The 14,065-nt window shown below is 42.5% G+C and overlaps 1 protein-coding gene across 1 annotated transcript in view; it reads left to right on the top strand.

Moving 5' to 3' along the window:
- The window catches only part of plxnd1 (plexin D1), a 64,202-nt gene that overhangs the window by 18,457 nt on the left and 31,680 nt on the right, over nucleotides 1-14,065 (top strand). The window contains exons 8-13 of the mRNA XM_069723855.1: nucleotides 5,369-5,468; nucleotides 6,918-7,016; nucleotides 8,649-8,738; nucleotides 9,017-9,125; nucleotides 10,209-10,366; nucleotides 13,905-14,050. Of these exons, the coding sequence (XP_069579956.1) occupies nucleotides 5,369-5,468; nucleotides 6,918-7,016; nucleotides 8,649-8,738; nucleotides 9,017-9,125; nucleotides 10,209-10,366; nucleotides 13,905-14,050 (702 nt within the window). The remainder of the gene's footprint in view (nucleotides 1-5,368; nucleotides 5,469-6,917; nucleotides 7,017-8,648; nucleotides 8,739-9,016; nucleotides 9,126-10,208; nucleotides 10,367-13,904; nucleotides 14,051-14,065) is intronic.

The following is a 14,065-nucleotide window of genomic DNA, read 5'->3' as shown; positions in this document are numbered from 1 at the left end:
ATCATGAGTAAGCTCAGGTATTAGATATTAGACTACATCACTAAAGATTAAATGTATCGTTCCCAATTGTTTTGGCCAGCGATCCCTTATAAAAACAAAAAGCCGGGTCTACGTGGGGTTCCGTGTTGTGTTTCAGATAAGTTGTCAGTAGTTTAACCAAAGAGTTATTTTGTTTTAATAACTGAGATAAAATTGTCCAAATTGTCCAATATATCACCAAAAAACCCTCCAAAATATGAATAGTTTTTTCTTTGGTAAAACAGAGTTAATCAACATGTCATAACCCTTCAGATTCATTGTCACTTTTTGGTGGGGCTTTTTGGGAGCCACTGGATTAGACTAAATTAATATATATGAAGTAGTTAATACTAGCACCACCTTTGAGAACATCAGTAAAAGGCTACTTTTCCTCCAAAATGAGCTTTACTTTTGATACTTCAGCTACATTTTGCTGATAATATTTCTATACTTGTTATTCACATACTGATGATATTAGTACTTAGGCACTGGATCTGAGTACTTCTACTGCACTTAGACCTTCAGCCACTGGCTACTTAATTAACTGTAATAGATCCCTGTAAAACAAGCCTCCCTAAATGAGATGTAAATACCAATAAACTAGAATTATAGTGATCCCTAAACAGCAAGTGTTTGCCAAAATATCAAGTAGACTCTTTATGGCATTTTAAATATGCACACATAGCTGCACAGTGAAAGAAAAGCAAAGCTTCTCTTCAGTGTTTATCTCTGAAGCCGGTCTCAGTTTGTCCCTAACCTCTTCCTCTCGTGTTTTTTTCCCCCTGTTTCCTATTTAGGCCTCAGTGTATAAATACTGCCGACATGTCCTCTTGGAGGGCTTATTGTGTGTTTGGCTTGCTCATGGTTTCTCAGTGTAGGATCAAATGTGGGATTAATATGATGTACACGTTAAGCCAAAGGAAATTAGATATGTATGTCTGGCTGATCATGTAGCTGTTTGTTTTTGTGAAGGACTGTGACTTGTATGGCCTGGTCACAAAGAGGGTTTTCTCATATCTGGAGGCAATCCAGCTGGCTTCCTCCTGCATGTTGGACCATGTCAGAGGATCCACTATATCTGATGGGCAGATTTTAGGCTTAGAGGGCCATCAGTGTGTGTGTGTGTGTGTGTGTGTGTGTGTGTGTGTGTGTGTGTGTGTGTGTGTGTGTGTGTGTGTGTGTGTGTGTGTGTGTGTGTGAGTGTGTGTGTGTGGGGGGGGTGTAGCGAGAGATATTGGAAAGCGTTTGGGTTTGTCCCTTTTGTTCACTTCTTGAAAGCAGTTTTGAGGTGTGAACACAGCAGTCGCAGGTACATGTGTGCAAGACAACACCCAATATGTGCGCATGGACTCGCTGCTCGGCTAGGTCCAGGAGTGTGAAATTAGATGGTGGTTTGTCGAAGGTGATAATGAGCAAAGTGCCATTCTCACAGGATGAGCATTAGGCAGCGAAGTGCGGAACTGCTATTTTCTATCTGATTTTAATCACTGCATAGTGTTTTTTTTTAATAATCCATTAAGAGAGTCTTATGAGCTACTTCTCCTTAATGAAACCAGATAGCACAGTGTGTTTTGTGCTTTATGAAAGCAGCCATCATTCGTGTTTTTCATATGATATTAGATACCGATGCCTGAACGTCTGTAGAAACCATCAGTGTCACACAGGAAGTATTACAAAAGTAACTTCCTGTTAATTTATTATAATGGCAAATCTGTCCCCCTGTTCTGCTTTCTGTGAGCAAAATATCATTTTTGAAAGATGGACATTTTCATTAAGCTATATAGTTAAACACAGTACACAAGGTGAGATGATATGACCAGTGGAGTTAAGGATCAACTGCTAAAGGTCTTTACAATAAATTGAATTTTAGGGTTAAAATCTGAATCTGCCAATTATTTTCCTCAATAATTAAGGTGCCGTCTCCATTCTGCTTTTTATGTCCAACCAACAGTCAGAAACTTAAAGGTAAAGAATTTACTGTCCCACGGGGGCAAAATTGTAACGTTTCACTTTTGAGAGGCTGCTGAAACCAGATAGTGATAAATCATTTTTGAATGAATAAATAAATAAAGGATTAATCAATTATCAAGGGTGCCACCAATTAATCTTCTCTCATCACCTAATCAATTAAAAACTTTGAGTTTTATGTCTACCAAGTTCAATGAATTACTGACCATGTAAATCTCCAAAATATTATGGCAATTATTTAAAGTATAACACTTTTTAGCTAGTTTTTTACAGGGCACTCTTTCAGTTTTACACATGAACGTTATCTTGTGACAAATAATACACCTCAACCTCTGAAAACAAAACACTTGCATAATATATCTTTTTAAATGATGAGACCCCTAATGATGTCACCCCTGATGATGTCATAGTAATGTCTTCAGGGCTATCTTGAATTAAGCTTCATTTTTAAAAATATTTTTTAACAGAAAGCCTCTGTTACAGCCTTTTTACAGTTACAGGTGTGTGAGATTTTACCTGTCGGATAGTGTCAAACAGAAGAGCCTCATAAGTTGCATTATGGGAAATGTAGGATTCCAGCATTTTCTGGAGATTGGTCCATACTATTGAGTAAACTTCAGACAATCATGGCCCCTGCTGATTTAATTTTGACCATTTATTTTTTTGTGAGTGTGATGCTGGATTATTGGAAGATCTGTTTGACTAGTCTTACTCAACTAACAAATCAGAATAAACATAAATAAAATGAGCCGTAATAAGAAAATACCTGATCCAATTAAAATAAAGTCCTTTATTTCACAGATGTAAAGGTGCATATTTAATTGGTGTCTTACTTATGATATTTGTGTGTTGAATCAGTTCGCATGATTTCAGATAATGTTTGTGTGTGAGAGTGTGAGTGTGTTTGGACAGACGCTCTCAAACTGGTCACTGGGCAGAGTGTTAATGACAACCAGACGAAAGCATTCCAGTCTCACCACTCAGCCCAGTAGGACAAACACCTAACCTGCCCTCGCACTCTGTTTCTCTCACTCTCTTTATGTCTCTCAAACACACTCGCAAACACACACACACACACACACACACACACACACACACACACACACACACACACACACACACACACACACACACACACACACACACACACACACACACACACACACACACACACACTCAGTCTGTGTTTTATTTGCTTTTTATGTCACTCTGTGTCTCGAGTTCTGGCACGTCTCTTTTCTTTATTTTCCCTCTTTTTTCGTCTGTCTCTGTCCTTCTCTGTCGCTCCCCCTGAAACCGATCTTTTCTTCCAAACGTATTTCTCCTTGACAGAGATGTGATTGAGGATGTGTGTTTAACCGTTGTGTCCACTGAGAGGCCCTGAGAGTGTGAGCCCGACCATGTATTTAGAGTGTGTGTGTGTGTGTGTGTGTGTGTGTGTGTGTGTGTGTGTGTGTGTGTGTGTGTGTGTGTGTGTGTGTGTGTGTGTGTGTGTGTGTGTGTGTGTGTGTGTGTGTGTGTGTGTGTGTGTGTGTGTGTGTACGGTCAATCTGACCAGGGGTGGGCAGTTTCACAGGGTATTTACTGTCAGTGTTAGGTCAAGCGGAGAGAGTGTGTGTATGCAAACAATGTGTGTGTGTGTGTGTGTGTGTGTGTGTGTGTGTGTGTGTGTGTGTGTGTGTGTGTGTGTGTGTGTGTGTGTGTGTGTGTGTGTGTGCGTGTGTGTGTGCGTGTGCGCGTGCGCGTGCGTGTACATGTATGTGGTGTGGGACAGAAAGGGAGTCAGGGAAAACAGAACGCTGCAGCTGATAAGAGCCTTGAGGGGTCCATATGCTTCTAATCAGAACGAACACACACACACACACACACACACACACACACACGCACGCACGCACACACACACACACACACACACACACACACACACACATTTCAGTTGTTTTTTTTGCATCCTCTCACACTCACCCACTCCACTAAACCCAAATCTGGAGACCCCCTCAGAGTGCTGCTATCACTGGAGGCACTATCATTCCTAGTATGAGACATCTGTCTCTTCCCGGAGGCAACAAAGTGACACACGCTCCTCTCACACATGTTGTACCGTGGAGGTGCTCCACTTCAGGTAGTTTATCAGGACACACACACATTAATGTACCGCGTCCTCAACAAGGATGAATAAACGGTAGTTCACCACAATTAAAACAGTACAGTACATTTGAATATAAATAAATATTGAGGTGGTGATGGAAAATTTCAGAGATGTCTTAATATCTCAAACCTACAACCTGCACAGAATATTGTGGGTTAGAACAGTCAGAGAAGCAGGCTGGCCTGTATACTGAAAAATACGACCGTATGCACTAGGACATCCCGATACTTTAGGCATACTGCATTTCACATACTATGTAGGCTTCTTCTAGAATACTACATATTAAGGTAGTATGGATATTGGAATGCAAACCTGATCTCCTGAGAGAAGTTGAGGTGTTTTAATGGGAGTCTAATTGAGCAAGAGGTTTTTTGGAGCCAGCCACTACTGGCCCTCAGTGGTTTTGCACTGTAAGGCACTGCTGCATTGGTTTCACTTTTCAGACCCAGGGGCTCTAAATGGTTTTAATTTTTTCTGAACAACAGTTAGAATGTATGGCTGAGATAAATATGTCAGACTTTGGGAACACCGGCATCACTTTCATTGTTAATTTTGTCCTTTTCATGGCATTTCTTGACATTTACAAAACATAGTACAGCTCCAAATTTATCCTTTAGCAAAGCATACGATATGAAACATCTCTTTATGGTTTGGGCAACAAGATTTTATTTTACAAAAAGAAACATCTTCCGCTGACAGATTTGCCAACAGTTTGCAAAGGCTGAGCATCGTTAACCTGTACATTTGGACATGTCTCAGACTAGTGAGCATGAAGTGTAGGAAGTGTGCAAGCTGCTGAGGGACTTACCAGCCAAAATATCTTCACATAGATGAGTAACACTCACAAAGATGTAAATACAGAAGACAGCATGCACACACACGTGCATCACCATTCAGCAGCCTGAGTGTTTATAGGGAAGCGCTTTGTTTCATCTCAGCAGATTTGGCCCAGTTTGACCTTTCTGCCGGCTGTGTTGCAACTGTGGAATGAATGCGTCTGCGACTCTGACTAATCATTACTTCCCTTTATTAAAGCTAAACTTTGATGCCTGCAATCAGTTTGGCCTCACTGTTTGTGTTGGTACTCCAAATGAGTCAGAGTGAACCAAACACTTAACTTTTGAAAAAGACTGTGTTTATTGCATGGGGAGAGATCACAGGGGAGAAAACTTGGGAATATTTGATCCTCGTTTCTCAGCTCTTTCTGCATATGTGTGTCTCCATCTGTATTAGATGTGTGAGCTGCCTGAGCACCAGGTGGAAGTGTTATTGGGATCCAGAGAACCACCTATGTGCCTCCAGTAAAGATGAGTCAATGCCCAATCTGCTAGAGGTGAGTAATTCTCCTTTTAATCCATCAACCCAACAGACAGCTGGAGGAGCTCATGATATTAATGTCCTCTTTCTCAGAGCCTCAGACATAATCCAGACTGTGCTGTCCAAAAACTCCAAGTGTTCTGTAAGAATCTGAGTCCAGACGGGTTAGGCAAGAGCAACCGTGTGGTAATTCAGTGTGAGGTTACGAGTGTCTCAACTAGAGTATGTAGAAATGTTGAAACCAGCTATTAAATCTCAGGAGGTTCTGATTTTTACAGACCCATAACAGTGTAGTGTGGCATTTTAAAGCTCCTCTGACCTGCTGTAAAGTTTCTCTATTTGGCAGTTTTGCGTGATGTAGCGAAGAGTAGATTTACTCTGCCCATATTTGTGTAGGGAATTATTACTAAATGCCCGGATTGCTTGATGCCAGTGAAGAGATAAATTTACACCTACAGTTTGAGCTATGAGTTTATATATCCATCTCCTTTGAGGAGGTGACTGTACAAATAGATGATTTAGATATGTTTGCCAATGTAAACCCTCATGAGGGCATAAAGTACTTTAAAAACTAAACCAATCAAATAGTGTAAAATGCTTGGCACAAGAGCATGAAATGGCTGTGAAAGTGGGAAATTTATCTCAAATCTATCGTAGCCTCATTTAAACCAATTAAAGCTCCCCAGATACAGCTGCCCTTTGGACATTTCCCTGACAACATTAGCACTAAATCTGCCATCTCGTTGTTTCTGTGCCCTCTGGAGTTTTATTATAGAGCCAGATCCCAGACTTTGGCCCTCAGGGCTCGGGGGGCTCTGACTCTGTCCACCACTGGTTCATGTTAGACATGGGGAGGATGTGACTCACAGTCCCCTGGTCAGCTGCTGGTCAACTGGTCTTAATTGTTCCGGTCTTTAAGTATTTCATTGCCATGAGTGTTTAACGTTCAGCTTTATATCACAAGACCCCACCCCCCTCCCTCACTCCACCCCCTTCCGAAAAGAGGACTTCTGTTCAACAACTGTGTTGTTCAACAAAGTAATACTTGCATCATTACAATTTTCTTAAGCGAATGCAATAAATCTTAGTTAAGCATGCTGTTCCAGATCCCAATATACAGACAAACAAACATGTGAAATCCAAAGAGGCCTTTTGATATTTAATTATTTTTAAACATGAAAACATTTTTTTGTAATGTGGGTCATAAGGAGATGATGAGGTGAGTTGTTCCTGTCCTGCTGAACCTGTCGCGGTGTCCGGCGGGTCTGTTTTTCTAATCCCTCATCGTCTCTTTCTTTGAAGCTATTGTTGTTTCCCTCAGAGCGGCGAGACTTCACCCTCTCATTTCCTCCTCCTCCAGATAAACAGGACAGGTATTTTGGGTTGCGGATGTGTGCGGGGGAGCCATTGTTTTCTTTAACGCCTATATGTCACTTCCTGCCCCTAACATCCCGCCACCACACAGAGTGCAGCTTCCTGTCCTAGCCTGGTTACCGCTGAGGTCCCTCCATCACCATCAGAAATGGCTCAAGACTTCACCATATCCCTGAGCAACATCAAGGAGGTATGGCAGACAGCCTCCAGCTACGGAGCTAGTCTTGGACTTTGTCCAATTTGCATGTTGTGAAAATGATTGGAATAAAACAGAAGCATATGGCGTGTTTGCTTCAAGCTGAGTTAAACACAGATGGATACTTGTGTGCTGTGATTTGGGTCAATGAATGAGCAAAACCTGAGTTTGGGTGATCTCCATGTTGTGAGACAGAGATGAAAATGAGGAATGAGCGAGTATCTTTATGCTTATGCTGCTCACTGCTCAGCTATCTGGGCCCATGCCTCTGGTATCTAACTGTGACCAGCTGAGTTGTGTCTTCGTCAGCACAGAGTACAATATGCAGTCGGGTCTGAGGCAGCACACACGACAGGAGCTTTATTTTGCTCCTGCTCATTTTAAATTCGGCTGGTCATTCCAGATCAGTTTTTCAAACTCCTTTTCTCATTCTTAATCCATGCGGAGCGAGTCAGGCGCTGATCCTGCATCGCTGATAAGGACTGTACTGGGATCTGCTAAAAATTCCAGTGCCGACTGGTTGCCAGGCGTGGTCAGTCACACGCTTAACCCTGGCTGGCCTCTCAAGCCATCTCCTGGTGTGTTGCCATGGTGACAGACATTGAGTCACATCCAACCACACACACACACACACACACGCACGCACGCACGCACGCACACACACACACACACACACACACACACACACCTCCTCATGGCAACCTGGATGTGATTGGCCATTTCAACTACTCTTTATTATTAAAGTTGATACAAACTGTTTGAATAATGTCTTCATCTTGTCGACGAGTCAGCAGAGCAGGAAATGTGCTGTCAGTCATGTTGGTTCTCTCCAAAGAAAAGCTCACCACTGCTTACATCCCTCTGGTATTTGTGGTGCATTTAGGTTTGGTTCCCACACTTTTTTTTAGTGAGGGAATAACCTAGAATAATTTTGTGAACAATGATTAAACATTAAAACATTTGGTACGAAACAGAAGCTTACACATCCGCTGTCCATTATATATTAGGTCAGACTGAACATGAAGTACTTAGAGTTTTTCAGGGAAAGAACCTGCTGGCTGCCAAAAAAAAAAATCAAGCTTCCCTGGTGTCAAAAAGCCCAGTGAAATAACAGAGTAGTGGAAAGGTCAATCAAAATAGACCAATTTAGGCTGTCTGGATTCACAGACAAATTACTTCTTCCACTTTATGCACTTATCCTCTACTGCTCTTACCTATCTTACCTTCCTTATGGTCTCAACTCCACATATCTTGGCTCAGAAAAACTCAGGGTGCTCGCTTTGGGAAGAATGAATTCATATTCATTATTCTGACTCCCAGATGACTTGCCAAGGTGTGGGAGTCCAGATGTTTTTGAATATGAATTTTGAAAGGGATCGCATCTTTCTCTGGCATGGACAATTATTGTGGGGTTTTTCAGTTTCCTAGTACCCTTTCAGAGTTGACAATTGTTACCAGACATGTGTGAGAGAGCTTTTCATTGCAGAAGTTTACTCCAGTTCTTACATCTAAAGTACTGAGGTAGTGATTATCTCAGTTTGAGAACAGCATAATCTCTCTATGATTTTTTTTTGCTGTTAAAATACTATATACATTTTTTTTTAAAGTAAGTGTTCTCTACAACAGGGGGAGAAGCTGGAGTGTGACTTTGGAACAGAGCAGCGATATGAGGCCATATGGCTGAACAGGTCGACTGTCAAGTGCAGCGGAGTGACAGTAAGTATAGACGATAACTTTCCAGAAATAACGAGGAAGTCAGTTTGCCAAATCAGAATAAAGATAAATTAAGCTCTAGCACATTTACTGTGCATTTAAAACTTCAGTGGGATCATTATAGTAAGGTTTAAGCCTTATTTGTAAGTTGTTTTTCCATGTAATTTCTTTCAACCCTATTTTATGGGTTAACATTATTATCTAGAGGAGTAGTAATAGACATATCGACACTGAGGAGATGCCTGACATGACTTGCACCACCCACCTCTCTGTCCATTTAGCTGTCCACTAATCAGAGGAGTCAGGTTTACCACCTCAACCTGAGGAGGAGAGGATACTTCAGTGGAAAGAGGGAGAATATATTCGTTGACAGCCCTCAGCCCATGAAAGGTAAGCTACAAAACCCATTATTATGTTGACGTGCACAAAGAAAAACACATGGAAAATACAGGCCTCTACTCCTCTCCAGTTGTTTTCTCAGCTCTTCCGTATTTGCAGTGTAATTAAGCCACCGCCAAAACAAGAAAAGCAATCTGACATAGCTGCCACTGTTGCTCACAGAATGCATTTCACCTGTGCACAGATGTTTTCTGTTGAGATTGGTGGATTTGATGAAACCTGTGTAAAAATAAAGAATTGCTGACAGTGACAAAGAGTGTTAGACTGTATTTCACTTGTAATAATAGCAGTTTGTGTACCATAACACATAATTTGCCAGCAACCAGTAATTTACCATGATGTTTTATTATGCTCCCGTCTAATTACACATAATGATTATAGAATATGGGGAGCTGCAATTTTTAAGGTGTTATCAACGCCTCTACAAGCAATGTCCAAATGTATTGTTGCAAATAGAAATTCAGCTCCATGACAACAGAGCGATGATGAAAAGTTGCGTGCGTTGTTGAATTTGGCATGTTGTGTATAGTGCAGCTACAAGCCATCCCAGTCCCAGATGTGCTGTTCACAGTCCATGTGTCGACCATGTGAACAACAGCCCTGGGCCGCTGCCAGACACTTCACTCTGCTAACGGACAAGCCGGCCGCTTCATAACACAGAGTCATCAAATTTGGAAAATGTAACACTTTATCACACACATACACTCGTACGCACCGTAATATGCACACAATCACCCGCACAGATGCACATGCAGTGATACAAATGGGACTTCTCACTGGGAGGCACATTGGAACATGAACATAATCATCTGTTTTCCCTGGCTTTGTTCTCCTCCGCTCCTCAAGCTCTCTTGTTTTTCTGGTTTATTTTTATAGCTGTGAATATATCATCCCGCAAATGCTTATACTGCTTAGTTAGAGCATGCAGCCCATATGGCTCATATAAGCTCTAAAGGAAAATATCTTAGGGAGTGTACCTTAAATTTACCGGACATGTCAAACAAAGTCCAGTTGTTCTTACCTAAAGTATCACTTCCCTCTCTGTCGCTCTCCTTTCTTCCCATCACCCTCTAGTGGAGGTGTACAACTGTGGAGTGGGCAGTTCGGACTGTTCCCAGTGCTGGGGCCGGGAGGATGTTGGACACCTCTGTGGGTGGTGCGAAAACAGCTGTAGGACGAGGGATGACTGTCAGCCAATCAGAGATCAGTGTCCTGCCCCGGAGATCCACAAGGTAAGATCACAGGTTAAACATGCAGGATTGTATAGACTACAAACGCTTGCATTCATCCTCCCACAGCCCCCACCTTCTTCCTGTAGCCTCCAGGCTCTGTGTTTAAACCACAAAATGGTGAATCATGGGGTTACTCACATGGTGTGGTACCCCCATGCCAGTCTGTCCAGTGTCAGCTGCTTAGGGATTGTTTGAATGTAGTCTTATTAGGGCAGTTCACACAGTAATAACACAAACACTCACTTGGGCACAGCCCTGAGCACACAGAGCTGAGTCGATCTGCAGTCACTCAGGAGGCCATGGGATCACCTTCTGCCCTGTGTAACTACAGTATGTGTGTAGACCACTGCAAAAGGATATGAAGAATACATGTGTAGGACCTTTTATGTAAAAAAAAACAACAACCCATGAAACTAAAAGAAAACAAGCAAGAACCAAGAGGGATTTTAGAATTGTGACCACAATAAAAGCAAAACCGCACTGGTAAAAAGAATTAAGGAGTGTTTATCTAACACAGGATCTCAGTGAGGTCACGTTGTCGTAATTACTGGCAGAGCCTTTTTCTAAACGCTTTATGGAGCTCATTTGCATGATCATATTCATGTGTTTGTCCAACTGTAATGGGAATGTGTTTAGAGTCATCCTCCAAACCTTTTCTGCTTCTACAAAACGTGATATCAGCGCAGCCACGGTCGGCGGTCATGGGAAGCATGGCTCACATAAGACTCAGTCGGCCTGAACTTCCTGTAGATAAAACCTGGTCGGCCCAGGAGAATAAGCAAGCAGAACAAAGCAGACGGACACACACTCTCTCACATACACACATGTAAGCCCACAATCTGTCACACAAATAGGCCATATTGGAGCATTCATGATTATCCTTCATTCTTTGTAGCTGTCAGCATACTGTGACTAACAGGATGCTTTGCCAGAGTCTAACTTATGTGGACTTCTTACATGACTGAAGTTAGCTGGTCTGAGATGGCTATGTGTGGGTAGACTATTGTTGCAATACTCTCTCTCTCTCTCTCTCTCTCTCTCTCTCTCTCTCTCACTCACACACACACACTCCGACAGGCTCTCTCAGGAGAGCGGGGTGGGGAGAGGATGCTGGGGCTGTGGTTCGGTGGGGTGTGTGATGCAATGCTTTGGCAGCCGTGTTTTCCCAGGGAATCCACAGGGGTTAAAGCCCAAGTACTCAAGCTTACAGGAAAAAAAAAGATCCACTCTCCCTAAACATTCACACACACTCATACTGCAGCAGCTCTTTGTTTTATAGTCCTACTGACAACACGCTGCTGAGATAATGAAACATGTTTTTCTTCACTCTGTTTTGTCACACACAATCTCTATCACTAGGTGCTAGCACCAAAATATCAATAATATGTAGGAGGATTTCATTATTCCCTAAACTTTGTCACTTATCTCCTAATTGTGAAAAATACTCTCCATTCAGTGCATTGACGTAAGACAATGGAGACATTTGTTATCTCCTCGGGGCCTTTATCTCATGTTATGTGTGGGTTAGTCCACTGTTTAAAAAAAATAAAAACATTGATTAGAGGTACTTGGGCAACCAAAAACAGGAACTGCCAAACATAGTTAATCCACAACAAGAAAAGAAAAAGAACAGAGGGATCTGGGTGATACGTATATGGTTTGGGAGAGAGGATGGAGAGCTAGTTAGACAGAGGGTGGAGAAGGGTACAGTACAGTGAGAAGCTTTTTCCTGTTTTCGTCCTCACGTCCTCCTTGATTAGCGTGAAGCCTGATGCAGAGGAACTGGAAGATGAAAGCTCCGACCTCCGAACAATCTATTCAGAATGAAAAAAATCAAAATAAAACATATGGGTATCAGTCTGGCAGTTTATCTGGTGCAGGTTATATATCTGCATGAACACTACATTTGGAGCATGTTTAAACATGAAATAATTTTGCACTCAAATGTGTTTAATAGCTCCAGCGTTCCTCCTGGAGGTTCGTTTGCAGGGACACATTCACACCCTGTGATCTCCCTGGAGGCCTGCCAGGGTTTGTGCTCTAAATCAAGACTCACAGATTTGGAAGAGGTGTAAATGAACAGCATGCAAGCTGATGTTGATGTCAGTGCTCGATGGCACCACAGAGACACACTAGGTGCTTTAAGACGCATAGTGGAAATAAATAACTGCTTACTGCTCGGTGCTGCGTTGGTTCGACATGCCACTCTCTATGTGCACACATGCTCCCACATGGATTTAAGCACTGTTTGCACATTACATGTGTATGAAAGAATGTGGGTGTGTGTGTGTTTTTGTTAAACGAAGATATATATGTTGTATAAGTAGGCACAGAGTGGTCACATTTAGCTTAATATAACCACAAAAACATCTGCATCATTTCCTGTGGTGTAGATCCCACAGAAATATAGTAAGAAATGGCTTAGTTCCCAACCGTTTGCTTTCACACAATATTAAAAGTAACACATTATTTCTTCTCTTAACCACCTCCCCTTTTAGCTGGGAAATATATGGTTTATTTATATGTGCTGACACTCTTGTGGGTTTCAAATGATCTGAATGTAGAGCCAAACCTTGTCCTTTCACCTAGACCAAACAGAAGTGCTGTTTTCATTCTTCAGCTCAGTTTCTGATAGAGCCGGAGCCAGACTAATAACACACAGGGGTCACAGTGACCTCGGCTTAGCCAGGGGGTCATTTAGAAAAGCATGCACGCTGCTGGGCCAGCTCTGCTACAGTGGCAAGATGATGGTAGATTGCTTCTGTCTGGGCGGTGGAGATGCTATCTCTGTAGTTGTGTTTTCACAGTGATTGGAGAGGTGACGGTCCTCTCCTTTCTTTCCACAGCTTCCTGAATGGAAAGTTAAGAGACCAAAGGCGAGGGCTGAAACGATGCGTGAGAGCATGCCTCTGAACAACAGCAGAAATAGGACTAAGGAATTTGACAGAGCAGACACGGGAAAACAGATGAAAGGGAATAGCACTGTGCATTAATTCCCCTGTTGAAGCTTTGCTCTCTCTCCCTACCACCATCAGCATTCACTTCCCTCTCGACACTCAGTTCTCTAAATTGCCTCCCTACTCATCCACCTTTCTGCTGTGCTCTCCACCTCGCCTCTCCAGCCCCTCACTCTCTCACTCTGTCTGTCTCTTGTGGGATGTGAAGGGGGCTCTCAGCCTGCTCTTTATTTGCATGTGCTGTTGAGGATTAGAAGCTGAAGAGTCTCAGACTGGCACAGTTAAGAGTCTGCTTTGTGTGTGTGTATTTACCTAAACCGTGTGTCTATTCAATTAGATCTCAGTCTTCAGCAGACGAACACTCACGCGGGCCCTTATTCAGCGTGTGCAAGAGTCCATGTCACCATTAGAGATAGCACCTCTGTTCTTTTAACTCTGTCTTGCTCATTATCACCCGTCATTAGTGGAGTGTTTTAAGGGAGGTCATGTACTTATGAGCGTTGATGTATTGTGCACAATTATGGCATTTTTGCAGACTTTTTTCTTTCCCTCCGTTCATTACTTCACTCTGTCTTTGTCAGATCTCCCCCTTGAGGGGTCCAGTGGAGGGAAGCACCCTGCTGACAGTACAGGGTAGGAACCTGGGCCGGAGGGCGGAAGCGGTGAAGGTCTTTATCGGAGATGTGCAATGCAGTCTGCTGCCTGAGCTCTACATTGTCTCTACAGAGTAAGTATTACAGCG

Source organism: Brachyistius frenatus, unplaced genomic scaffold (assembly GCF_029030835.1).
Source record: "Brachyistius frenatus isolate BFR_SWC_R1_liver_20210118 unplaced genomic scaffold, ASM2903083v1 Contig_6, whole genome shotgun sequence".
In the NCBI taxonomy this organism is placed as follows: Eukaryota; Metazoa; Chordata; class Actinopteri; family Embiotocidae; genus Brachyistius; species Brachyistius frenatus.
This window is presented reverse-complemented; position numbering and strand designations above follow the sequence as displayed.